The following is a 26394-nucleotide window of genomic DNA, read 5'->3' on the forward strand; positions in this document are numbered from 1 at the left end:
GCTGAACAACCCCAGCTCCCTCAGCCTCTCCTCATAGGACTTGTGCTCGAGTCCCTTCACCAGCCTTGTTGCTCTCCTCTGGACCTGCTCCAGGACCTCAATATCCTTCCTGAACTGATGGGCCCAGAACTGGACACAGCACTCCAGGTGTGGCCTCACCAGCGCTGAGTACAAGGGAAGAATCACTGCCCTGGTCCTGCTGGCCACACTGTTCCTGATCCAGGCCAGGATGCCATTGGCCTTCTTGGCCACCTGGGCACACTGCTGGCTCATGTTCAGCTTCCTGTCAATCCAAACTCTCAGGTCCCTAATGTTTGCATTAGAAATCATATCAATTATTTGTCAGCAATTCATATCAAATGTCACTGATAACAGCCAGCTTCACATCAGGCAATTCCAATCTCCCAGTTCAGATTGGCCCTGCTATCAAACTGATTAGGAAAAATAAAATAAAAATAACAAAATGAGAAGGTCAGTCTTAACTTTTGGCTGTTCCAGGAGATTTAAGCAGTATAAATAAGGTCACCTAAGGTATTTCAGTAAGCATTTCAGAGCTCTTTCTTCTGTCTGTAATCAATCTTTCTTTTGCCTTTTGCTGTCTCTCCTTCTAAGCCCTTCACAGATATGAGTAAGAAGGCTTTACATTCAGCCTGACTGCCTTCCCTTTTCAGTGCCCCTCAATGCCTATCCAAGGTGGCTGTAAACCAGCCCTAAGTGGAAACATGGAGTTTATACAAAAAAAGGTTGTACACGGGAATCTGCATAGTCGCGACAGCAAGCAAAGAGAGCCAGTGCTGAGTGACTTACCTGGCGACACCACAGCTTTCGAAATATCTGCAAATAGGCCAACACCATAAGACACAATGGTGCCATGTATGTCACCAGAAAAAAGCACGTGTGATACATTTTGGGGTAAACCTCAGCTGGAAAGAGAATTCAAATAGGAAAGGTGCATTTAAATATACATACATTTCAAAATCCCCGTAAGACAAATTATTTATATAGATATGCATGTATTTTTCAACATAATAGGATATAATGGAAGATGTATCCAATAATATTATGGTCAAGATCACTTTTTTAATCACTTCTAGATACATTCTATTAGAAATTTATCTTATTATCTCAAGGATCTCCTGTATCACATTATTGATTTCTTACCACGTTATTACTTTAGGTATGAAGTTTTCAAAAGTTTTGCTTTTTATTAAAACAGTGAAAGATAAAAAATTTGGTTATCTAAAAATAGCTAACTAAATATCCAACCTGCTTCACCGTTGACATATTTAACAGGTTGTATAATTGTCTATAGTTTCAATTCTGCAAAGGCTACTATATATCCCTGAATAAGCTGCACAGTCTCTCACCTATAAAGACTGAATACAGACTGCAGCACACACGGGAGTGATGGGAGAAGAGTTAAATCTCTTTTTGGTGGCAGAATGTATATGATTAAGACTCAGTGATTAATTATTATGATTACATTTAAAAAATAGAATTAATACATTCAAGTGCTTTAAACCTAGGAAATCTCCAGGGTTGTTTTGACTCAGCTTTAACAATAATGAATTTGCTACCATTGTGTTTTAATTTCCAATGTATTTCTTTTAAAAAGACAACTTATGAATGTTATTTGCTTAGAGACAAACATCTTAAAACTGTTGTGAATATATTGAGTTTTTAGAATGCTGGATCTTAAGCTTGATCATTAGCTTATAGCAGAATGTGCAGAATGTGAAAACTTGCTTTCTCTTTTGTAATGTCAAATGTCGTTTGCTATTACCAAATGTTAATATTAATTACTATTACCAAATGTTAACATGAATTACAACTTAATATATATGGATGGCCTCAGAAAAGAAATGAACATTATGGAGAGTGACAATACATAGAAGAAGAGAAACTGGGCACCCCATAAGCAGTTAAATTGTATGGTAATCCTAAGCATTGCATCTTGACTAGAGTAAAGAAGGAACGTTTATGTTAATTTCCAGATTTTCTGCATGTTTCAGGGTGATAAGATCTGCAACTGAAACTCCATATGAATTGCAGTTTTAATTTAAAAAAAAAGAAAAAAAAAAGAAAAAAAGAGTTGCTTGAGATTAAAACTTTGAGACAAACTTATTTTCTGCCCTTAAAGTGATTGAGACTGTGGACCCTATCAAAGAAGTGATGCCAGGAGAATCTCTGAGAGTTTGATCAGACAAGGATATACCAAGACTTGGTTCATAACTCTCATAGCAGGGAAGAGAACATCATCATGTTAACTCCAGGTTCACTCTCAAATGCACACTCAAGTCATCTCACATTCATCATTGGACCTGAAAGTGCCAGTTGGTTCACCGGACAGAAAAACTTCAGTATCAGGGAGATGGAAATTTGCTATAGCAATATCAAGCCCATGTTCATTCCTAGCAAAGGTGATAGAGATGTTGCCACTGACATTTGATAGTTTTGATGGATAAGGGTTCAAAAAATTCAGATAATCAGTATTTGACTCCTTACTTGCTCCAAGATCTTGTAGCAAACCAGCTTACCAACTCTTAACCAACAGTTGCAGCTAATAGCTCTTATCAATGTCCCTGGGGGAGCCAGACCATTTGGGACAGGTTTTTTATAATTGGTGATAACCTGAGATTATTTATTGATCGATGATCTCAAACTTGGTTTTGCATTCCAGAAAATGCAGCCTCACAGCAGTCCTGGTAGACATGAAAATACTGACATGCATGCTACACAAGTGGAGGGACTAAGGAGAAACTGGAGTAATGTGACTTACTGGGATCATGGGAGGTCAGAATTGGAAATACATTCTTTCTGCTCAGAAGGAGGTGCCACCTGCCTCATCAATGCTCTGCAGGCAGCCAGGCCCCTTAGGTAGAAGGATGGTACGTATTTAAAAGGCCATCTGGAGTTTACGACTTCTAATTTAGCAACCCAAGTAAAGTGAAACATTAAATGAGCCTAGCTATCTACAAAGAACTGAGGACCAGGTTGGAGGAAGATCCTAACACTTGCCTTTGAAGTTTAGCCACCTGGAAAGTGCCAGCTGCTAAACATCAAAGGAAACCTGTCCCTCCTCCATCCAGGGCAAAGCCCTTTACAGAACTTTTCCCTAAGAAGCATGACTCTGTTTAGCTTCTCAAGCCAAAGAAAAGCTTTAAAGCTGTTTGACAATCACAGCAACAAGAAGGAGGAAGGGCTGGCTTTGGATACCATTCATTTATCAAAGGCTCCTTGAATGAGAACATCAATCTCTGGATATCAGTCTATGGTCCTGGTGATATATCAGCTGCCTGACTGGGACTACTGAACCTCTTACTGCTAAGCAGAAGAGGAGAAAAGTGTCTTTGCCTTCCATGGTCACTTAATAGGTTTCAGGACGGGGGGAGATTGTTCTTAGCTGGAGTAACTATCTCTTTAAGAATAAAATAACAATTCTCATGTCTCTGGCTGTTATTTACTGAAAAGAGAGAAGGGAGCATAAAGCAAACAGGTGGTCATGGGAGTTGGACAGGGTTGAGGTCAGCATTCCTAGTCAGCTTCATTCATACAGTATGATTACTCCACCTGATAAAGAATCAATATGTTAAAACAAGCTTTCTTCTGTCTGCCCCAGGGGTTATCAAACAAATTTTAAACTTTTCTAAAGCTTCCCTTTGGCACTGACTACCAGTCCCAAATTGTCATTCAATGAAGCAAGGAGCTAGATTGAAACTACAGCTTCTGGATTTTTTTCAGAATTTTACTGTACTTGTGTGTATATATATATGTATGTATGTATATATGAACAAACTGAGAAAAAAACAGACTTTTTTCTGTTTTGCTTGTCTAGCAAATGAAAGGTTTTGCTTGTCTAGCAAATGAAATATGCCCTTAAGCCATAGGTGCATGATGAAATTGGTACCCTTGACAGCTTCTTTAGGAATTAGAAAAAACAAGACTATCAAGTTTGTTGAGCATCAGTACAGTTCCCAGGTTCCCTACTCTCAGGAAGATACCTATGAGGTTTTGGAGTTACCCATGGAGAAGCAATGCAGCTAAAAGAGTATACTTTTAGAATAAAGCTTAATAAGTAGGGATGTTAGGTGCCCGTAGTAGAGAAAATTTGACCACACAATGCAGTCCTTTCCAAATTATGTTCCTATGTCAGAGTACTTATGGTTGGCTAATACTAAAATTACATTTTGGAATCTAATATATTTATGCTTGAGTTATCAATTCACAATAACATCAAGCATAATCTTAGTATTAGAAATAATCTGACTTCTGTCTGCATTAAAATATTCCACAACTTTTTCATTAAATTCTGAACACTTCAACAAACAGGATGTATAAAGCTTCCTGTATTAATGCAATTTCAAGCTATTTGTCTTCCGGTATTAAGACAATGTGTTTTTTACTATTGTATGAGTAGTCTAAGAGGAAATGGAACACAAAGTCTTCCCTTTGTTTTCATTCAACTCAGTTTTGGGAAAGGATTATCTCCATATTCTTTTTATCATTTGCAAAGGGCTTGGCTAATGCACTTCGGCTAACACTGTTTTCTTGAACAGCTCTTAAGAGAATGTATTTAGCTGACTTTAACACATGGTGAGCTCATTTTAATATACATTTCTTTTATTTTGGCACTTTATCATCAAATTCAGAACATAGCAATTACAGACTATTATAGAAATGTGGCCAACCCTGGCTCCTTAAGTGCGCCTGCATAGGTCACATGTTGGATCCTTCTGCATTCCCAAATAAAATATTGTTATTAGACAGTACTCAAAATGAAAAACCCTCAGCCTAGAATTGGCAATGAATTTTACATTCAGGAATGCCAGAAGCAATTAAAAAGAAATTGAGCCCTGTTTTAGACTGAACTATTGCACCATTTGCAGTCACTGGCAGCTCTCCAACAGCATGCTTGAAATCTTATTAGTTAGGGAGGCGACTATTTCTTCACCGTTAAGGAGCCCAAGTGTCACAGTGCTGATCAGACCTTCCTTCCAGACACTCATCAGACTTCTGTGGTCTTCAGCAGCTGATCATAAGTCTGGGTAGGGTACAGTGCTGTATCCTGATTTAGCATCTCTGACATTTTCCTGGACATGGCTTTGCTTTAGTCCTCCATAGCACCTCATGTTTCCGTGGCCTTGAGTTCCCAGAATTACAATATACTTCCAAAACACTTTGGAATGTGTCATTAGGCACCCCCTTTTTGTTGTCCCAAACTTGAAAAATCACAGTTTAACATCCTTGGGACATACTGTATACATGATGCTATGCAAATATTTTATCAGATGTAGCCTAATTTTAAACAGCATAAATTATATGCAATTCTAAACAAAACAGTAAACACACAAATACAATCCCTTTCTTCTAAATTGACTCTCCTATAGGATTTTCTCAGGGTCTCTTGGTTAGTTGAGGTACCTATAAGTCCACTTTCTCTTTACAAATAGAGGTTATTTGTAGCAACATGAATTTCTTTCTCCTTCAACCTCCTCCTTCTTAGCTTTCTTTGACCCTCAATATTCCCACAGTCAAAAAAAAGGCAAATCAAAATCCAACAAAAACACAACTATTTTCTTTGAAAACATTAGCTCTTTATTTTTTCTTCTGGTTTTAAGGAAGTTTTTCAGTCTTTTCAAACTGCTGCCCTATTACCATATTCTTTTATTATTCTGTTTGGGGGCCTTTGTGATTTCAAACCTTGTTTTTCAGTAGAAAATCTGCATATTCTATGCTTTGGATGAACTCAGAGTCCTTAGACATTTTCAGTAGAATGGAAAGCATCTTTATAATTACACTCTCTTCTCTGTAGTCTGAAAGGGATGTGTATATATATGTTATATTTTATTCTCATTGATAAAATATGGTTAACACTGTATTTACTAAGTAACTCCATGATTTGAGCAATCTACTTGTAACTTAATGCATATAAAGATTCTTTTTTCAAGTTACTGTGAAAAGCTATTTTTAGAATGTGGAGAGGATTATTTTTAATGGATATCTGAAATACGCCAGCAGAATAACTAGCAATAGTAGTGCATTGTCATTAGAAGAATAATTCATTAAAAAGACAGCAGAATAAAAATAGGATTATTATCTTTTAGTGGGGCGAAAAGCTTCCCATTTCAGAAAACTTCAATGCATTTTTAATGTAAGTTTTTTTTATGCTCAATAAAAATAAAAATAAAATAATGGAGTGTTTGCACTTCATTTCTGAAGCCGCGCACAAAAGTATTTGCCTTTGTCATGCCCCTTTCTGTATCTTCAAATATCCAAGTGAAGGAATAACCTGCTTTGGACAAATACACTCCATAGAAGCAGAGTCTTGCAAACACATGACATATTTTTTTTGTTTTCAGGATTTTGGTTTGGTTGTTGTTGTTTGTTTTGTTGGTTTTGGTGGTGGTTGTTTTTATAATTGCTGCTTTAGCTCAGGCGTATCTGTGGGCTGCAACTACTTCATCAAGCACTAAACTAGAGGCACTCTTTGAAACAGTTCTAAGGCTACTACAGACTCTGTAGTTCAAAAGCAACACTTTCCTGTCGGGAATCAAAAAGTGGCCAATACAGATCTGGAAATTTTGAGATCACATTCCCTGATGAAATGCTCTCCTGACTTCCTAATTAGTGAACCACATAATTTCCTAGGTTGATTAAGAGAATCTTTGCTGCAGAACTAACCTTGAAGTGATGAAGGCATGGATAATTAGTTCTGCAGCCAAAACAAGTGGACAGAAATTGTACTTGGAGTGAATGTTGTGAAAGAAAATAGTCACACAAATACTGTGGCATCCAGCAGCAGACAGGAATACAAAATTGTTCGCAGATGAAAAAAAAGAACACCAGAAGTAAAGAGCAGATTTGTCCTCTCTAATCAAACACCAATTACAATACTCACAGCTTAACAGAGGCTTCCTCTAGCCTACAAACTTCCAGCACATCTTTGTCAGCAAAGACTGCCAGTGAGCTAATGGCCATCTCTGCCCCCTTGCCTGCTCCCAGAGGACCAACTGGGATGGAGATGAAGAACAGGGAATGTGATAGCCAGTGTCTTCTCATTAATCCTCTGGTGGCCCTGTGAAAGCCGTTAGCAGGGGAGGAACTTCCAAAAGAGCACATGGAAGAGCCCTCAGCAGTTCAAGCTGCTTAAGCTAATTCATCATGATAATTAAGTACAGGTGATCTACTTGTATTTTATTGTGATTGTTCACAGGGCTGGAATCTTCTACAGGGACAGCTCTGGGAGAGAATCTGATTGTGGTTTAGTCTGACTCAAGGCTATTAAGCAGGCACCTTTTAGTTATATGTTTTGGCAAACTTGGCTTTATTTTCCCGCGTGTGAATAATGGTATTACTGATGGTCATTATATCCAGTGTCAGAGTCACAGCATGTAACTCATACACTCTGTTAGCATTGGAGGTGTGCCAGGGCCCACCAGAGTTGAGCCTTAACCCTTTGGGTGGGTGGCTCACACCACTTGCTGCGAACGGAAACAAAGCAGAAGCAGTTACTCCCTGACAACACTTACAGCCTTTTACAGCTGCATTCAGATATAGAACATGGTAGATTCAAAGTTAACCTGGAAGGGCAGAATTACAAATCAGGGCAAGTGAGTCTTGGATAGACTCATTTGTAACTGATTACATTCACCAAGTTAAGTGATCTTGTCCATAAAAAATTTCAAACTGTAAGTTAACTCAGTACCCCCATACCGATGACATTTCTTAATTCTGAAATGACATCCAATTTGCATTGAACTCCTGGGAGATATCTATAAAGACTAGTTAATACCACCAATTAGCAAAAGCAATATATCAGGTAAACAGAAATTCTGTTCTTACGTAGTTATTTCTTAAGGCTAAACACTGAAGTCTTTGTGAACCTGGGATGTCCATCAGTCACAGAATTATATAAGCATAAACATTTAAGGGTGGGAACATTTCTATCCTCTGGGAAGCATTAACATGGTCAAGACATAAGTCAGCCTCATTCATTTAAACTTGATTTCAAATGCACTTTAAATCTCAGCAATACAAAAGAAATTCACAAAAATTTTATGGTATTTTAAAAATGCTAGTTCTAGGAAAGCTTATATAATTAAGAACGTTTTGTGATATGTTTATATGATTTGACTGCATATCAACCTGTCCTGACATTTTTATTACCTAATAGCGGTACAAATTCAGTTTGTACAGTCAGTGACACACTCACCTCCCCAGTGCTCATCACACACTGTGAACAAGGTGGTTTTATTGGCTAATCCTGGGAACACACTGCTGCACTCCATAACAATAGCCTGAGGAATCATTATGATGCAGGACACAATCCAGATAATTATAATGCTGTTCCTTGCTCGCTTGGCTGTGCTTTTAAACATCAAAGGGTGACAAATTGCATACCATCGATCCAAAGCAATGCAGCTGAGTGTTAGTACAGACACAGAGACTGAAACTGTCTAAAGAAAAGAAATATTATGTAAATGTAGGATTTTTTCAGAGCTTTAAAAACTATTTATTGTATTTTTCCCCAGAGTTTTAAAAATTATTTCTATTTTCAACATAGTTCTTTATCTGCAACCATTGAATAGAAATTATTCCCAGAAAAAGACTCCTTTTGAAATCACTACTAACAGAATTACATCAGATATCCTCCTCTACTATAGTTCTACTAGAATCAACAAGACAATTCAAACATTAGAGCACTACCTAAACTGAGTAGGTGTAGCAAAGTCAAATTTTGAAATAGCAAACTTAATCAACTGGGAATTTACAAAACTTTATCTGAAAAACCACTTTTAAAACACTAGACAATGAATTAGTTCATCATATATATTCCATCATTTCACCTTTTATTTTTCACAGGGACAGTGGAATTTTAGGGTCTCATGAAAAAAAACCCAACAACAATCAGCTTAAGGCAGTCTAAGACATTTTACTTCCTGTTCCATATAGGAAACAACCTGTCACTTCAGTTTTATTCTTTCATTCCATGTGCTTGGTGATCATGTCACTCAATCTTCAGATTTTGTTTTACAAGAATGGAGGCTTTGGAAAAAAAAATTTGCGATTTTGGTTGTATCGAGTAGAGGATGTAGCTGCTGGAGAACTGTTGCCCTTGACAATGTGGCTCTTCAGCCATAGAGGTATCTGCTGAAAATGTGGATGGTGCTGGAGGCGTAGGATGATCACATGCATACATTCCAAGTTCTGCTTAATTTTTTTTAATTATAATGACTACAAGGCCAAGCACTTGTCATTCTAGTTTGCCCAGTCCATTCGTCCAACCACCTATTCTTAGAAAAGGTATTTGTCAATCATCTTGATGCAAATGATCTCAAAACTAATTAAGTCCACTGGTAAATGAGTGGTGGCATTCATTGCTGAAGGCAGACAATCCGACCAGCTCCCAGTGAACCTGGGTACTCTGACTATTTCTAAGAATACAAAATCATTAAACACATGAAAAAAAGCTCAGACTGCCTTTAGAAGTTGGATTGTCTGTTCCAACACTTGTGTAGCTGTTTAGATCTACACACAGAGAATATTAATGACTTTATTGCCTTATATGCCTTCTGAATCATTAAAAAAGATTACAAAAAGAGCATCAGACAAAGGTTCCAGAAAGTGTATTGCCCAAGTCTAACAATCAGATAGTCCAAACGTGGTATTTGTTAAGTACAAACGTATTCAAAAGTGGGACAGTCTTTTAGACCTCAGCATGTATTCTGAGATATCTACTTCAATGTCAGAGGTAGACTTTCATTGGATTATCACTATTAGGAAGATACTATTGTTCTTTCTCATTTTCATAACATGGGTAATGTGCACACAAACATATAAGAATAATACCTGTAAGTAGGGAATCACTTTGCAGAGGGTCTGCCCAAAGAACCACGTTTCTGTGATGTCCACAACTAAAGTTGCTGGAAGACAAGTAATTGTGACCAGAATGTCAGCCAGAGAAAGATTCACTATGAAATAGTTGGTAACTGTCCGCATGTGATGGTTCTTCCACACTGCAATGCAAACTGAATTTGGAAAGACAAGTTAGGGAGTATTTTAAGAGGAAAACTGTTTGTGTGTTTTGTTTAACACAGAGTATTTGAATATGTAGTTCAGTGCAAGAACCACGTGTTTTCTTTTAGAGTGTAAATAAGAAGGTAAATGTAGAGAGATTCTTGGTACCCAAAGAGTAGCTTCCACAGACAACAGCAGGGGAAATAATCCAATACAAAAAGCAATTTATTTTTCTGTTGGTTTATCTTTACTAACCATACAACTTTCTTCATGTCTTTTTTAATCTGTTGGCTCTACTCTATGGCAATACAAATCTAGATTTGAAAAAGTTTATCTGTTTTCCTAGGATAGCTTAATTCAGATTACTAGAACACATAATCTTGTAAACTGTACCAAAACAAAAATAGTTTTATAAAATATTTTTCTGGCTTTAATATATCTATTGCATCTACAGAGAATCTGTAACAATTGTCTGTAATCTGGAGTAAGTAAATAAAAGTAATTTTTGCAGTATTAAATATGGTACATTTTTGATGATGATCAAAAGCGGCATATAGCAGACACTTTATAAAATGTGCCTTTAAAGCTTGTTTAGTATGTTTTATGTCTCTCTTTTTCAAATTGAAAGGCTTTTAGAAGTGAGGCATATCAGTCCTTTAACAACATTACACTGAATTCATAAGCTACTAAATTAAAAATGCCAAAATTCAGTCTGAGAAAGTAGCCTAAAAGTAAGGTTTTTTAAAATTTTGGAAGACAAACCCTGAGAGACTCAAAGCCTTTGAATGCTTTAGATTCAGTCACCAAAAGCTCTTTAAAAACTAATGCACAAAATTTTCCAGAAACACCACAATACTTCTTCTAAGAAAACAGTACAACTCACTGTACATCAAAGGGTCTTCCCTGCAAATAATAATTCATCCATCATGCAAATCCAGAAGAAGATTCAAAGTCTCCTTAATCTGTTAGGATATAGCACTATACTTAATTTAGATATATGAAACAGATCACAGAATGTTTAAAAGTTGAGTTAAAAATGTCCTCAAGAGATTGCCCAAATCTAAAATGGAATCAGCTAGAGTTAAACCATTATCTTATTAAACTAGCTAAAACAGCTGGAAAAAAATGCACAGACTTCAAGGCACATAAGCTCTTGAGATCAGATGTTTCTTTAGATCCTAAGAAGGATGACATGCCTGAAAGCTTCTGTCTATCTTCCAGCTGTATCAGTTAATCTAATAAAATATATTAGTTCATTCCACAAATTTTGTCTTGTTTGAATCTTCAGAGCAACATAACTACAGCAAGACTACAACTGAGCCATTGCTGGCAAGTCTACATTTTACATCTATTATATTTGAAGATATCACACATCTCTTAAATGTGTTGCACTGTTTAATTATCTTCCTTATTAAGAAAAAACCCCTCATGTTTAATCTCCTTTTATTTTGCTGCTATTTATAGTGCTTCTTTTTCTACACACAAGCAGAAAGAAGAGTTTTTCCCAGCAGCAATGTTTCATGTATGTAAAGATTGTTGTTACACCTTCAGAGCTCTTTAGCTTTTACTCCCAGTCATTTCTTGAACATCTGCAACCATCGTTGTTGCTGCTCTCTGGACACTCTTCTGACTGAATCACCTCTTTCTGGTGAGAGTACAGTGACCAAAATTGGTAGAATACTCATTCAAGATCTTACCAGAGCTTTACCAGGAGCTGAGACTACACTACTTCTTCATGAGGGCTGTGTTTAGACATTTAAAGGTAATTTAGGACAAAAAGAAAGGGAGAGACTAGGTGGCCTTCAGTTTCTCCAAAACAAGGTGATTTTATCATATACCTTTTTAGGATATAGGTTTCCAAGATTCATCTAAAATCTCTTTCATGACTCAACATATATTCTTCATATCTTGTAGTGTGTTGCAGAAATAGTTCCAGATTCTATAGCTCATATAATTTAATTTTTGCTATATATGTATCACGCTCTCATAAATGCAAATTAAAACCCCTCTACAAAGCTCTTCACTGTTCTGGTACTGGTTTTGGAGGAAATCTCCCACAGTATACATTTCTTCTATTTTTTTCTTCCTGAATACAGAATTTCAGGTTCTCTTATCTGTGGCTTCAGATATCTGAAAGGCAAGGCTTATAAAGCAGAAATTTAAAGGAAACATCATTTTATTTGTATTTTCTTCCCACTTGCATGATTTAAGTTACCCAGCAAGGTAATTATTTCTATAGCATTGTATGATAATCACAACATAACTATTCAGAGCTTTACCATTGTTTGTCACCCAGTTACTACAGCTATAACTTGTAGTCTGACAGTGCAGAGGAAGCATCTAACAGGGAAGTAATACATTGCTGCCCCTCTGGAATGTTGTTTGCAGTAGAAAATACAATGCTGGGGAAAAAATTACAAACACTATTTCACTTTCAATAATTTTAATACTTAACTCTAAAAATTTGAAGATTTAGACTTTTACTTATGGTTGGTTCTTTGTCTTGAGTGCAATTCACATTGAAAGCATGGTCCTGTCTTGTACTTAGGCAAAAGCTGATATTAAATGGCAATGTTTTGCTGTACTTATTATTTCTTTTATCAGTAGGCAAAATTTAAATAAAATATTGTTTAAAAGTCGGAGTTTGGCTACTTTTTTCTCATGCTATGGTTTCAACAGTCCTACATTCTACCTAATTCAAACATGTGCATTGTTTTCAGCCATGGATGTCAGTCCTTAAAGGCTTAAGCAGATATGTATGCTCTCTGACCAGGCTATTCTCACTCCTGTGCTGGCCTATCTGGGGAAAGCACCTGAACATAAACATTATTTCTGGTGAAACAAATCCATTAAGTTGACAAATGTGAAGTCAATCTCACTGGCAGCCAACGGCATCAGAAATCAATTCATAGCATTTTGCGTGTTGGGTTCAAAGCTTTCTATCAGTATGAGCAACTGAAAGCCCGTGATACCCCAGAGAGCTAAGAAATATTATTATTTTCATCTTTAGCACAAAGAAAGTAAAATGCAGAACAGAATTTGTTAAAGGTCATACAGTAAATCAGACACTGATGAAAATAAGAAACTTAGACTCCTGATTCCCAGCTCTTTACTAAACCTTCCAGATCACGTCAGCTTAATATGGATGGAATTTAGATGAACTTCAGTAATTACTATTCCTCAGAGCAATATAAAAGCCTATGCCCCTTTCTACTCAGGGTCCAGCAGTATGCAGGAAAGCCAATTTACAAAAAGTAGCCCTGAATTCCTTTGAATTCTAATCCACAGGGGCAAAAGACCCGAAAGGTGGAAAAACTCAATAGTTTACAAGCATAGAAATGCAAGATAATTTGTTACTTTACATTTCTTTGTTTATACTTGTGTGTTTCCCCTTTTGACCTCTTCTCTTCTTTGCAGCACAAAACAATTTTCCATTCTTTTTATGGCACATAGCACAAGAGCATCTTAATTAGCATGTTTACATACTACCATATTAATTAAATATCCCAGAAACTCATTCCACGAATGTATTTAAAAAATTGTGAAAAAAAGTCCCTGAAGAGGAAGTATTTTCAAACCGAGTCAGCTTTCTGCCCCCCTCGTCGCCCTCTGCTGGTTGCAGTATTTTTTTCAACTGCAAGCATGGGTGATATTTTATTTCAGAGCAAGGTTAAACAGCTAAAAGGATTTGCTATGATTCATTTGAATAGGAAAGAATGATATAAAGATATAAACAGGTCCTAAATGACATAAAGTTGCTTCAATATATTCCCTCCAGATCCCATGTCTTTCTGACTTTATTACAGTACAAGGTTATTCAGTAGTCTTGGACAATAGCTTTATTGATATACCAGTGCTCTAGCAGCTCATCAAGAAAGATTCTCTAGCCTATGTTCAAAAACTGTTGTTTTATAGGCATACAAAATACTTTGACTATGCCACTGAGTACAGGATAGCTTGTTAAGTATCAGAACAAAAAAATTTTATGTACTCTCTTCTCGCGCTCCTTTAATTATGCATTGTCATCTCAGGCAGTTCTGTAGAGAAGTGGAGGCACTCAGCTCACACATAAACCCTCAAGAAACCTGCTAGAGAAAGGAAGCTCTGTGGAGTAGAAATGCCATCTGCCTACTCAGAAGGAAATAGCGAAGAGCTGTAGCTTTTCAATCAGCCTGGAGAAGAGGAGCAAGGATGAGAAAGGCAGCAAAAATTATCAATTCGGAGTATATTTTACCAAAAAGTACTTCAAAATCATAAAATAGGAGATGAGGCCAGCAACAGCCTTCCTAAAAAACCCAGGAGACACTACAGCATTAACAGGATGCCTGTATAGCTGAGGCACAGTGTAGTGGCCCAAATTGAGCTCTTTAGACCTCTGTTAAAAAAAATCTATGAAATAGTAAAAATAATTGAATAAAACTTCAATTTAACATTATATGTAAAGCTTTTATACAGCCTTTGATGTTCCTGGCTATAAATGGGACTGAGAAAGAAAATAGGGAAAGTGGTGTTAACACAGGCACTGGAGAAAAGAGGATTAGAATTTTTTAAAAAAAAAAAAGAAGGCAGGACAGAAATTTTAGAAGTAATTCAGAAACAGACTCTTGCTGTGCATGCTTTTCCTGACTGCCAGTGCTCTAATGGAACCTAATTACCTGCCTACCGTACTTTGTTATTTTCTGCATTTTTGGTTTTATTTTACAAAACCACTCAGAGTTATTCCTGCACGTGCAAACATGCAGGCCAGATTTCACAAGGAACAGCTGTTTTTCTAGCGGCTGTTGGACTCTCCCTTTGTCATCTCACCTCTGGCGCTTTACTTTCGCTAGACTCCAGCAGCTTTAAGCAAAGCCCTTGCTGTTCCTTCCTCTGCCACACAGTGTCGGTGAAGGCTCGGAAACCAGACGGAGTCGCCAGGCTGACAGTGTTTGGAAAAACTTGTGGAGGCATTCCCCAAGCGAGGACAGTTCTGCCAAAACGAAGCTTGTTTCGGGACTCATCCCGCTCCCCCAAAAGCCTCGCAGGAAAATCTCAGCAAGGACGAAACATAAAAAGTTAAAATCAAAGTTAAAGACAAATACTACTAGAAATCCATCAAGAAAGCTTCTCCTCATTGTATTCCTGAAGAAAAAAAAAACACCTCTCTAATATGACAATATGGTGAGATTGGTATTTTCAAATATAAATTTAGTCTAGTCCCTGTTGGTTTAGTGTCCTGAGGCATTTTAATTAGAGGCAGTAATGCCATTTAATCAATTAGCACAGCTCATTGTGTATCGAGCTGAATATGAAAACAATACAAAGGCTCCATCTGGAATAAAGTGCAGCTGCTTGCCTCCTGGAAGATTTATGCTGTCTTGAGCATATTAAACACTGTGCTGCAGTTCTTCTGCTGCAGTTCTTCTGCTGGTGGACTGCTGGGTCAGCTGTCAATTTGTTTTCTACATGTCAACCCTAAATCATTTTCCTTACACTCCAGAAGTCTTGTCAACCTCTTATTCATTGGGTCATCTTTCAGTGTGACTTTCTGGGCAAAACAGAAATGTAATTTCCATAACCAGCAACAACTGACATTTCCATATATATATAAAGGAATGACACTACTTCTTATTTTACTTTTGATAAGTAATTAATCCCAGATGGATATAAACAAAGAAGAATAATTTTTCATACTAAACCTCAATGATTTTATTTTGCTTTATAATTCAGTATCACAATTGTTTGACTAAAGTATCACAACATGGTCATCCAGCAGCTATTTGGAACTGATATTGTGATTGTAAGCACTGGTCCTCCACATCTCCAAATGCATGAGGCAGAAAGCTTCTAAAAAGCTTTACTCCTTCACAGTATTTTTTCAGTCAAACAGTGGTAAAAAGTGTGATAAATAAATTTGAGTTACACATTATTTATTCTCTCCCTCCTGTCCCCCCAAGAAATTGTTTTTTCCCTGACAATTAATTGGTTCTGCATATGGAATTCTCCCTTTTGTTCTTTTTTAGTTATACTACCTGCTGCAAATCAAGATCTGAGTGGTAGGGTGTTGAGCAACACAATCATCTTTAAAGGAAGGCTGTTGATAGTCTGCCAACTGGAATTCTAGAGAGCTAGAGCCCCTGTGGAAATGCTGAATCAATGCATACTGCTGGAAGAAGAAAGGCTGTCCTTAAAACTACCTTCATTATGACCGATTACTGAATAAGGATTCTCCTACTTTGACTTAAGAGTCTAAAAATTAGGTGGCTAAGACTAAGGTTATTTTATTTGTGTGAGGAAGGCTTCCCATGAGTCTTTCAATAACTTCATTGATGATCTTGGTTAAGGGGAGAGAAGCACATTAACTATATAGTTGATATTTAATTAGCAGTTTTTGAAACTAGCAATGAGAACAAAAGATCTAACACAAAGCGATCTCTTCTTTGAATAGGGAGATGATATCTACTACTTCCTAGACTGTCCATCTCTTACCCACTACTAAGGTCTAAATTCAAACATTACTTCATTTTTACGTAACTAATCTTATCTGAAAAAAGGAGACCAACATGAAACCTGGTTTATGTTGACAAGTAATAGAAAGAATGACACAAAGAAAAGACACTTTTTAATACAATATTTATTATAAAGGGAATATTTTTAAAAAATCCTACATCTGGTAACAATGCCCAGCAGATAAGAACTGTCCTTGAATATGTGATGCGATAGCTGAAAAGACAGACAATACTCTGGGCAAAGGAATTACACAGCCTACCAGTGAGGTGAGAGCTCCTTATCAACAGGAAACACCAGGTGTGTCAACAAATTCTTAGAAACATGACAGAAGGAGTAGGTGGTTAGGTCATGCTCCCTATGTATCACACATAAGCCACTACATATGCGTAGGTTCCATCACACAGGTAAAATACCAAAACTGTACAAAATATAGTTGAATAACACAGAACATATGAAATCTCAAAGTATTTTGTTGAATATCACCTTCACTGAAATGTACTAATGGGGAACTGTCTACCACAAAAGACAATGAGGACCTACATAAATAAAACAGATATACAGCAACTAGTTTGCTTGCAGCAATGTATTTTCTGAGATGTTTTCTAGCTACCAAGTGTTCTATTGTCCTGAAGCTCTTAAGAGATCTTCAGAGTTGAGGGCTGTTGACAACTCATGTTCTCCAGCCTAATTCTACATTTTAGGTGCTGCCTTATTAATAATAATTAATAATAATAGTTGTTAAAGAAAACAAGAAGTTCTGTGCTGGAAGCTTATTTCAACAGCTCACAATTGGGAGTAATAGCACAACCATCTAATTAGCACAGGATTCATTTTCTAACTCAGTCACATCACATAATCTTAGGCAATTAACAATCTAATGGAAATGGGAGTTATTACCAAAAGATCAGCTATGCTATAAAAAAAGACTGCCCAAAATGCCAGATTTGGTCAGCTCTGGTGGAAGAAAAAGGTACCATCACAGAGTTTTCCTAATGTAACTGTATTGATTAACACAGACAGATTGGTTTTACAGTGTCCCACCACACACACAAACACACATACACAAATCATTACCAGTATTAATTGGCAAACCTGGTAATCTCTGCAGAGCTGGCTATACTGATTGACCAGATGTTTCATAATAATAATTGATAGAACTATTTTTCTATCCATAGTAACAATAAAAAGCCTACAAAATCCTTATGCACACTTCCTGTTACAGATGGAAGAGCCACAATATAGCTGTCATACTGTACATGATGCTATGATAAAAAGATTTCACACTTCACTGATTCAATTTAAATGTGCGTGAATCGTTAAAATCAAGGTGTGCTTCACAGCTGAAATGCTGTGCAATTTTGAAACAGCATGCTTAAAAAAGCATCTGTCAGTCACTGTAAAATGGAGTTGCACTAGGAAAAACCTTTTCATGTCCATGTCTGTTTCTAATGTAGATGTAAAAGAGACTTTTCTTTAGGATATACAAAGAAAATACAATTCACTATGCTAGTGGCATGCTCCAGCAAATATCTTGCATGTTATACAATTTCTGAATCTCTATCGTGAATTCTTCATTGTCAGTATTATATTCCACAAACTGGGCTAAAATCCTTGCAGTCTTACTGTGCTAAGGACCAGTAGACAGAGTACAGTTCTGTCAGGGCTGAGTGCACCCCCAGGCTCTGCAGCCCCAGGGGTTAGTGCCCATGCTGTAGGCCAGCTCTGATACAGGGCACCATCTGGCTGCTGGGAACACAGCCTTTGGAGTACTCCTCTGTGGGTCACTTCTTTGCCTTGGAGCTGCATTTAAACTCAGGCTCTCACACTTAGCTCAGGCGAAGACCATGTTGCAAGTACACTTGTGCCTTGCTGAATTTGATTGTAATCATTATCTGTGACTTGACTTTCTGGCTTAACCTTAGACCTGCTTCGTCACTATGGATTTGTCTGGTGATTGCTGGGAGGTGACTGAAACCTGGTAAACATTACCAGACCTACCAAGCTCTTGGGCACAGTGAGACTGTATTGGTGAGCACAGTGCCCTGTCAGTCTTGCTGCTGCCCTCAGCTCCTAGTTCTCCTTACCCTGGGGAACAGTCCATCGTAGTTCTTCTCTGACAAATTCCACTTGTGCAACAGACAGTAACTCAGCTGCTAATGTCCAAAAAAAACAAAGAAGGTTTCACTTGACATGCAACACAGAAAATAAACAATGCTTTAAAACCAAAGAAATATTCTAAACACTTCACTTTTTTTTTTCATTTTTGAAAATGGTGAGCAATCCCTATATTATGCAAACAGCAATGTATTTCAGCTGATACTCGAACTTACACAAATTAAGTTCATAGTTTCTATCTCTTAGGTAGATAAAATGTATACATGTTGTATTATTTCCTATGTGGCATCTTTTTAACAATGCTAAAGGCACTCTAGTTATTATTCATTCAACAGATAAAGTTGACTCTCATGATGATACTAGAAACATAAAGTCCTTTCAGTGACAGGTTCTCCAAGTAATCTTGATAAAATGAAATGTAATAATTTCAAATGCGATTAAATAAACTATGCCTCTTTTACAACAATGAAACAGGATTCATAAAGATTATTTAAGAGATTACATGACTCATCCAATGCTACCAACACGTGCTTGTATACCTAGACCTCAGTATTCACTAGATACCTTTAAAATGATAACAGAGCAGCATTCGAGACAGTTGCTGATTGATAGGCATTGACTAGGACTCTGGTGTTAGAGCTGTACACAAACCTTTTCTTCTCCAGCCCTAAAAAAACTCAAACTACAATGAATAAAAATAAAATGGATGCTGTTGCACTCTATGTGTCAGACTATGAACTCTTTGAAGAAAGAACCATAGTTTGGTTCTCTACGGATCTCAGCACAACTAGCAGTTACTGTAAAACAGATAATAAATGATACAGCTATCCAGAAAAGAGTAATTCTCTGTCAATTAAATGTGGTTTCATTCTGAGTTGGAAAGAAAAACAAGTATCATCAAATTGTGTGAGTACAGAAAGTTTCTGAAATTTCTCACTGATGTTCTGCTTGGTCTCTTAGCCTTGGAAGCCAGCAGTGCTTTCAAGCTGGGCACTGACAGGCTGTATGTGCTAAAGATTTTAGCTTCTGCCAGCTCTGGGGAGGGCTGCCAAGAGGCCCAGCAGCCCAGCTGGTGGGATGCCACGAAATTGCTTTTTCTGCCTTCAGTCTGTGATCAAACCAAGTGATCTCTGCTGTATATTTTTATTTTGATGAATGCATGTTCTGCAAGAGAAACTATTTCATTAGAAAAATTCTGACCCATGTAAATTCATAGCTTCAACAAGGACCATTCCCATTCTTCTTTCATATGTATAAATGGAGTTAAATATATGTAGTCATACATTACTTATTAATCCTTTGTGGTCTTACTCCAGTTATTAACTGCTGCAATTGGTCAGTGTGGAATGATATCAGTAACCAGAGACCTCCGTACACCATAAAAATAGCATTCCTTCCTTAATGATCTATTTTCCTATTTTCAAGCAGAGTTTTTAATAAAATGTTTTTAAATAAAGAAGAAACAGGACTTTATAGTCAACATACATTCTCCATTAAGAAGTCATATGTTTTCCATTAGCTGAGCAAAGAAGTTGCAAGATTTTATTTGCTCTGCAGTTGTAAAGAAATTTTCTGGTCCTATTTACAAAAGAGAAAGTCCTTACCCTCAACACCTATTCTGCTTCTAAAGATAAACACTGACCCAGTGAAGAAGAAAATAAGGCAATCATACTGATGTTATCATCTAGATTTCATATTCTCTGAAGGTTCATGTAAATACGTCTTAAAACCATCTTAAAATCTCTTTCTTCTCAGTGGCTTATGCTAAAATCCCTGGTGAGCAGCCAACACAGGCACACGAGAATCATTAATGTGAAGCACTTGAATGCAATACTGAAACTTGCATTCAAATGCAGAGACTTGCTAATGGTTTTTACTTTAGCTGGTTTGTGCAGCAGCTCAGCCAGTGTGTGTCAACTCTTCTAATTAAATTGAAAGCTAAATAGCAATGCAGACCTTGTTATATGCCACTATAAGTAGAATTCCTACTGTGCATCTCACTCAAGAGCCCAGTAGATGTCAATCATAGTTCAACCTTATGATTCTACCCTCGGTTGTTAATTAACTGTCAGAATGCTTCAATCCAGTTTATTAGTAATATCTGAGGGATTTGCCGTGCCTTCCACTTGCACAGATATTATTTTTGGGACACTTTTAATCCCATGTGAGTGCACAAACCAAAATAAGAAGTAGAAATATAATTTTCGGTACCACACAGGGAAGGGGAGGGTCTTTCCTGATTGCTTAAGTGCTATTTGAATAGGACATGGACAAAACAGAATCAAAGCATTGACTTCACATGCCACATGAGTCCTGCAACACTGGTCAAACATAAGCAAAGGAACACAATGCATCATTAAGGATGATACTATAAAGGACTATTAGCCACTAAAACTCTCTTTAGAAACACTTTTGCTCTTCTTCAAGAAGGTCCATGACTAAATCCCAGATTAATTTTGAACATGCAAGAGAAATCAGCTTCTCAGAGACACCAACATGTGTGCTGTTCTACATCAGATTTCACTGGTAGTAAAAGAGTTTCACAAAAATCTCTTTGGAAAGAGCATTAGACCACATCCATTTCTCTCCTCAGCATCACCTGAGCCTGCAATCAGTACCGTGTGAGCTTTCTTGAATAAAGATGAACTGTTCAGCTAACAAGCATTTGCACCTGCAGATCCCACAAACAACTTGCCCATAAAAAAACCCAGCAGTTTTAAGTGGGTAAGGCCTATGTCATGCATAAAGGCAGTTTAAAGAGCAAACAGCTTGAGAAGAATCATAAAATCATTTAGGTTGGAAAAGACCTTTAAGATCATTAAGTCCAACTGTAAAACTGAATTATCTATTGTATGATTTACTGTGATTTAGAGGAGTGGATAGAAAGGTGTTCAGGTACTGCTCTGTTCATTTTAAAAACACTATCAGAGTTGCTATCATGTACCATAACTCGGAAAGAGAGATTTCAGAGAACAAAAAGTGGACATTTCAGTAAAAGGAATGGTGGGTGGACTGCCAGATGCCAGTTTCTGTTCCAAGCAAAAAGGTAATGTACACCAATGCTAGGGAAGAACAGCTGCACATCAACACCGATATCATCTCTATTTGGCACTGCACAGAGAGGAAAGCTTTTCTTCTCGTGGTATCAAAGGGAAAAAGTGTAAATAGGGTGAAACCTCCTACAGCTGAAGATTTGACCTTGAACCATTACAGGCAAGAGGGCAGCTTGTTTACAGAACGGGTGGCAGCAAACCGGTAAGCACAGGTAGTTCTAAAATAGTCTTTGCTCAAAATGAAAAGGGCAGTTTTCTTCCTAGTTTGAAATACAGCATATTTGCCAGGGCTCTTATCTTTACGGTGCCTGTCAAGCTGGCTGCCAAGCAATAGACCGAGCAAACGCGGATGTTTACAAGCATTAAGCGCACCGCTCCACAAAAAAAAAAAAAAAAAAAAAAAAGCAGCATCAATCCATTGGAAGAAAAAAAGCCTTTCAAAATGTTGCCTTTGGCTGCTGTCTTATTTGCATCCCGCCTCGGGAAGCTTGCAGTGACAGCCCTGACACGCACAAACCCTTCTGAAAAACATGAATGAAAGACCCGTATGATGAGGCGGGGCGGGGCGGGGCTCAGCGCCCTCCGTTCATGGCAGTATCACGGATGGACACAGGGAATGCCAATGGCCGTGAACGCAGCCCAGGCGGGGGGGGCTGCCGGCGGAACCTGCCTCGCGGCAGCACACCGACAGATCACATTACATGAACGTGGCGAGTCGCGGTGACGAGCCAGCGCCTGCCGCTGCCACGGCACACACTCCCAGCTTGCGGAGACGAGACACGCTCCCCTGTGCCAGCACAAGCGCCTTTTTCGACAGCCCAGAGAACGACTCCGGCAGCGGGCTCAGGGGAGCGGAGGAGAGGAGAGGCGAGCGGGCTGCCGACGGCCAGACCCCTCTTGCCGCTCCCACACACCGCCCCCGCCCGCTCCCGTAAACCTCCCTCTGTCCGCCGCCCCAGTTCCTCGCGACCTCCCTGCTCGCCCCCGGCTTTCCGCCACTCTCCAGCAGCACCCTTGCTCCCTGCGAGACTGCCACCGAACACCCCCCGCGCCCACGCCGCCTCCTTCAAGGATGAATGGAAGCGGGAGGAGGCTGGCTCCGAGGGATGCACGCGCCGGCCGGCCTCGCTCCATTTCTAAGGGAGCGCGCCTGGTTAGGGGCCCCCGCCCTCGCCGCCTGCCCTATTTTCCGGCCTGTCTTGGATTATTCTAGAGGGCATTCGTGTGATGCGCGTTCCTCCGCCCGCGCAGGCAGCGAAGCGGGGAACTCCGCCGGTTCCCCTCATGGGGCGGGCGCTGTCCCGGGCCCCGCATCCCGAGCCCGTCTCTGTTCTGTAGGAACACCACGCGCTCCATGTACCCTGCGATCCCCGAGCAGCATCCTCCCGGGCGGGCTGAGAGGCGGAGCCGCCGGTCCGGGGCGTGCGGGGTTCAGTCACCTCGGCCCGGCGGTTTTGTTTTTAGGTGCACCTTCGCCCGCGGAACAGGGGCGGGAGCCACCCGCTCGGGTCCGGCCGGGCCGCCCCGCGGTCGCTCCGCCGGCCCTGCTCCCCCTGCCTGGCCCCAGCCCCGAGCGGTAGCCGCCGCAGCCCCTCGCCAGCCCAGGGGGTAGCGGGTTTTAGGGCCCCTTCTGCGGAGCCTGAACTTTCCCTGGCATTTTCAGCGGGGAATGCGAAACCCACCCCTGTTTCCAGCCACCGTCCGTGGAAAACCCATCTCGGGAAGGGGGAAAGCGAAGTTTGAGGGAGCTCGACTCACCCAGGACGTTCCCGACGAGAGCCACTATGAAGACGACGATGTAGCCAGCGATCAGCGCCCATTCGTATTCCTTGGGGTGCAAGTACTCCTTCCAGAGGTATCGCAGGAACTCCTCATCATCGTAGTCGGAGGAAGGAGTTAAAAGAGCCTCCCGCGTTTCGTTTAGTTCCGACCCGCTCGTCCAGTTCCTGCACGGAGGGGAACCATCCTCGGGTTGAATTCCGGACATCCCTGGTGGTTACTCCAGGAGCTAGGGAGAAAAAAACGACAAACACAAACCCAGACCCTCTCAGAGCATCTGAGCTTTCTCCCGCCCGTCCATCGAGGCTTGTGGTTGCCAGTGCGAAAAGCGGGGTGTGGGGAGAAAAATGACGCGGGAACTTACGGGAACCAATGCGGGAACAGGCTGGGGATCCGCGTCGGTCCGCAACCCTCCCTGACCAGCCTTTTTCCCCACCGGCCAGGGAGTGCAGCCTCCGCGGAGGGGGTTACACCCCCGCCCGGTCAGGTAAAAAGCTGGTCAGGGTAGTTTGCATGCGTCAGGTGCCTCACCTGACCCGGCTGGAAAAGTCACGTCCGTTTCAGACGCCGCCGATTTTTGTTCCCCAAACCATGCACATGCATTCCCCCACACGCCCGAATCTCTGCACACCCTCCCCCTCAACCTATCCCCAGTCCCACATCTCTCCCCCTCAATCCTACTTCCAGGTTTTCCATCCTCTTCTGACTCCTTCTCCTCGGTTTCTCACCCTCTCTTGCACAAGCACTTCACTTTAGACCTTTCTACATTAGATTCCAGATATATTCAAGGTATTTGTAAATTAAAGGCTGTGGAAGGCAGTCGTGAAAGGAAACACAGGGTTAAAGGAGCCTTTTAAAAAAAGTGGCTAATGAGGCTCTCTCTGTGCCACTTTGAAAGCTGGGCTTGGTATGGGGCTAAAACAGGAATTAACCCTGGTGAGAAAATCCCTAAGGGTGCTGAACAAACAAGTGCAGGGTTTCATTGGATTTGAAGATTGTGAGATCTCACTTTAGGTTTGATTTTAGCATGCAGGCTAAGTGCACTGAGGTTGTTTCTAACGTCCAGCTTTGGATCTCTGAAGTGGGCTAAGCTGGCAGAAAGCAGTTCAAGAGAACCCAGAAGTGCTAGTTAAACAGTGTGATAGGATTTCTGGGTTCTGGTCATTGCTTCTTGAATTATTTTCATACTTTGCCCAGTGTACAGTTCCTGATAGAGAAGGGATAGGTTTGGACTTGTCCCTCCGTGACTGATAAAATCCCTTCTTATTCAGGTAATCTGTTCACTTGCTATCTGAATAATTTAATGAGTCTGATATAAGCACCATTTCTATTGTGAAATGGTACACCTCACTCAGTTAAGCATTTCAGTGCAGAGTCTGCACCTCCATAGGAATGGTGGGACTAATATGATGGAATTCTGCTTCCAACACATAAGCATAGTAGAGAGGCAGGTATCCATTAACACCGTGCTAAGAGTGCTTAGCTCTAGACAGTACTTTAGGCTCCTCAATTGTTCTTTATCAGTGTGCAGCCTTCTCTATTGCCTTCAAAGTTCAATGCAGCATACCTACACCTGGAATACCTGCTGCTTTTTCTTTTCACTGTAAAACAAAGAAAAAATTTCTTTCCTATTCCACAGGGAATTTGAGTAAACCTTTTAGTCTAAATATGTTAAAGAGTGAGATATACTTGGATATACAAGTAAGATCAGCATCTGTCTTACATAAATTAGAAAGGTGAAGGTTGAAAACATCATAAACAAAGATTAAAGAAACAAAGATCTGCAACTAGTGAAAACATTTAAGGTTATATTAGTTGTATGAATTTTGAGAGGTGATTTGAACTCTCCTGACAATGTGGGAATGCAGGTCTACCTGGTACATAAAAAGATACCTATTTAAAGATCTTGCCATGGTCTTTGCTAGTGATGAAGAGACTTAGAGAATGACCATTTGGTAATCAGTAACAGACACCCCACTCATACTACAGCTTGTTTCATATGCTAAAATGTTTGTCATTCCAGTATTTGCTTCCAAGTTGCCATAATGTCTGAAACAGGTAATGTCTTTTTCGACATAGAGTACTTTTTTCTTCCTCCTTCACCAATAGTAACCCCACCTGGAGTGCTGCATCCAGCACTGGAGTCCCCAGCACAGGAAGGACATTGACTTGCTGGAGCAAGTCCAGAGGAAGGCCACCAAGATGATTAGAGGGATGGAGCACCTCTCCTATGAGGAAAGGCTGAGAGAATTGGGATTGCTCAGCCTGGAAAAGAGATGGCTTATGGGTGACCTAATTGTGGCCTTCCAGAACCTGAAGGAAGCCTCCAGAAAGGATGGAGATGGACTTCTTACAAGAGTATGTAGTGATAGGATGGGGGGAGGGGAAGGATGGATTTAAACTGAAAGAGAGTAGGTTCAGTTTAGATATTAGGAAGGAAGTCTTTACTGTTAGGGTGATGACACACTGGAACAGGTTGCCCAGAGAACTGAGGGTGCCCCATCCCTGGAAGTCTTCAAGGCCAGGCTGAATGGGGCTTTGAGCAACCTGGTCTGATGGCAGGTTCCTTGCCTATAGCAGGGGTGTAGGAACTAGATGTTCTTTAAAGTCCCTTCCAACCATTCTACAATTCTACAAATGTTAGGGAATTGAATTAAGAGGGTATAAATGTTCAGAAACAACATGAATTTATGAAAATTATGTCTTAAGGCTCTTTTTTTTCAACAAGATTACAAATTTGATTGATAAAGACACAAATAATTGATTATGCAGATTAATAAGATGCATAAATTTGGTATTCCTAGAGTACTGTAAGACATTCACTTTGATTCATATAGCATATTCTGATTAGGGAGCAAGCTACTAAAAAAATCAATCTAGCACACATCATGGAAATTAAAAATGGGCTAGCTAATGAATCTCAGAATGAAATGGTAGATGA

General features: G+C 39.5%; 1 protein-coding gene across 1 annotated transcript in view; it reads right to left on the reverse strand.

Moving 5' to 3' along the window:
- The window catches only part of HCRTR2 (hypocretin receptor 2), a 33679-nt gene extending 9908 nt beyond the window's left edge, over window positions 1–23771 (reverse strand). The window contains exons 1-4 of the mRNA XM_008921279.3: window positions 23433–23771; window positions 9850–10028; window positions 8213–8456; window positions 808–923 (exon numbers count right to left, since the gene is read on the reverse strand). Coding sequence (XP_008919527.2) covers window positions 808–923; window positions 8213–8456; window positions 9850–10028; window positions 23433–23661 — 768 coding nt within the window. The 5' untranslated portion in view covers window positions 23662–23771. The remainder of the gene's footprint in view (window positions 1–807; window positions 924–8212; window positions 8457–9849; window positions 10029–23432) is intronic.
- Window positions 23772–26394: the final 2623 nt, after the last annotated feature.

This window comes from Manacus vitellinus, unplaced genomic scaffold (assembly GCF_001715985.3).
Source record: "Manacus vitellinus isolate BGI_N305 unplaced genomic scaffold, ASM171598v3 scaffold_4_pilon, whole genome shotgun sequence".
Lineage (NCBI taxonomy): Eukaryota > Metazoa > Chordata > Aves > Passeriformes > Pipridae > Manacus > Manacus vitellinus.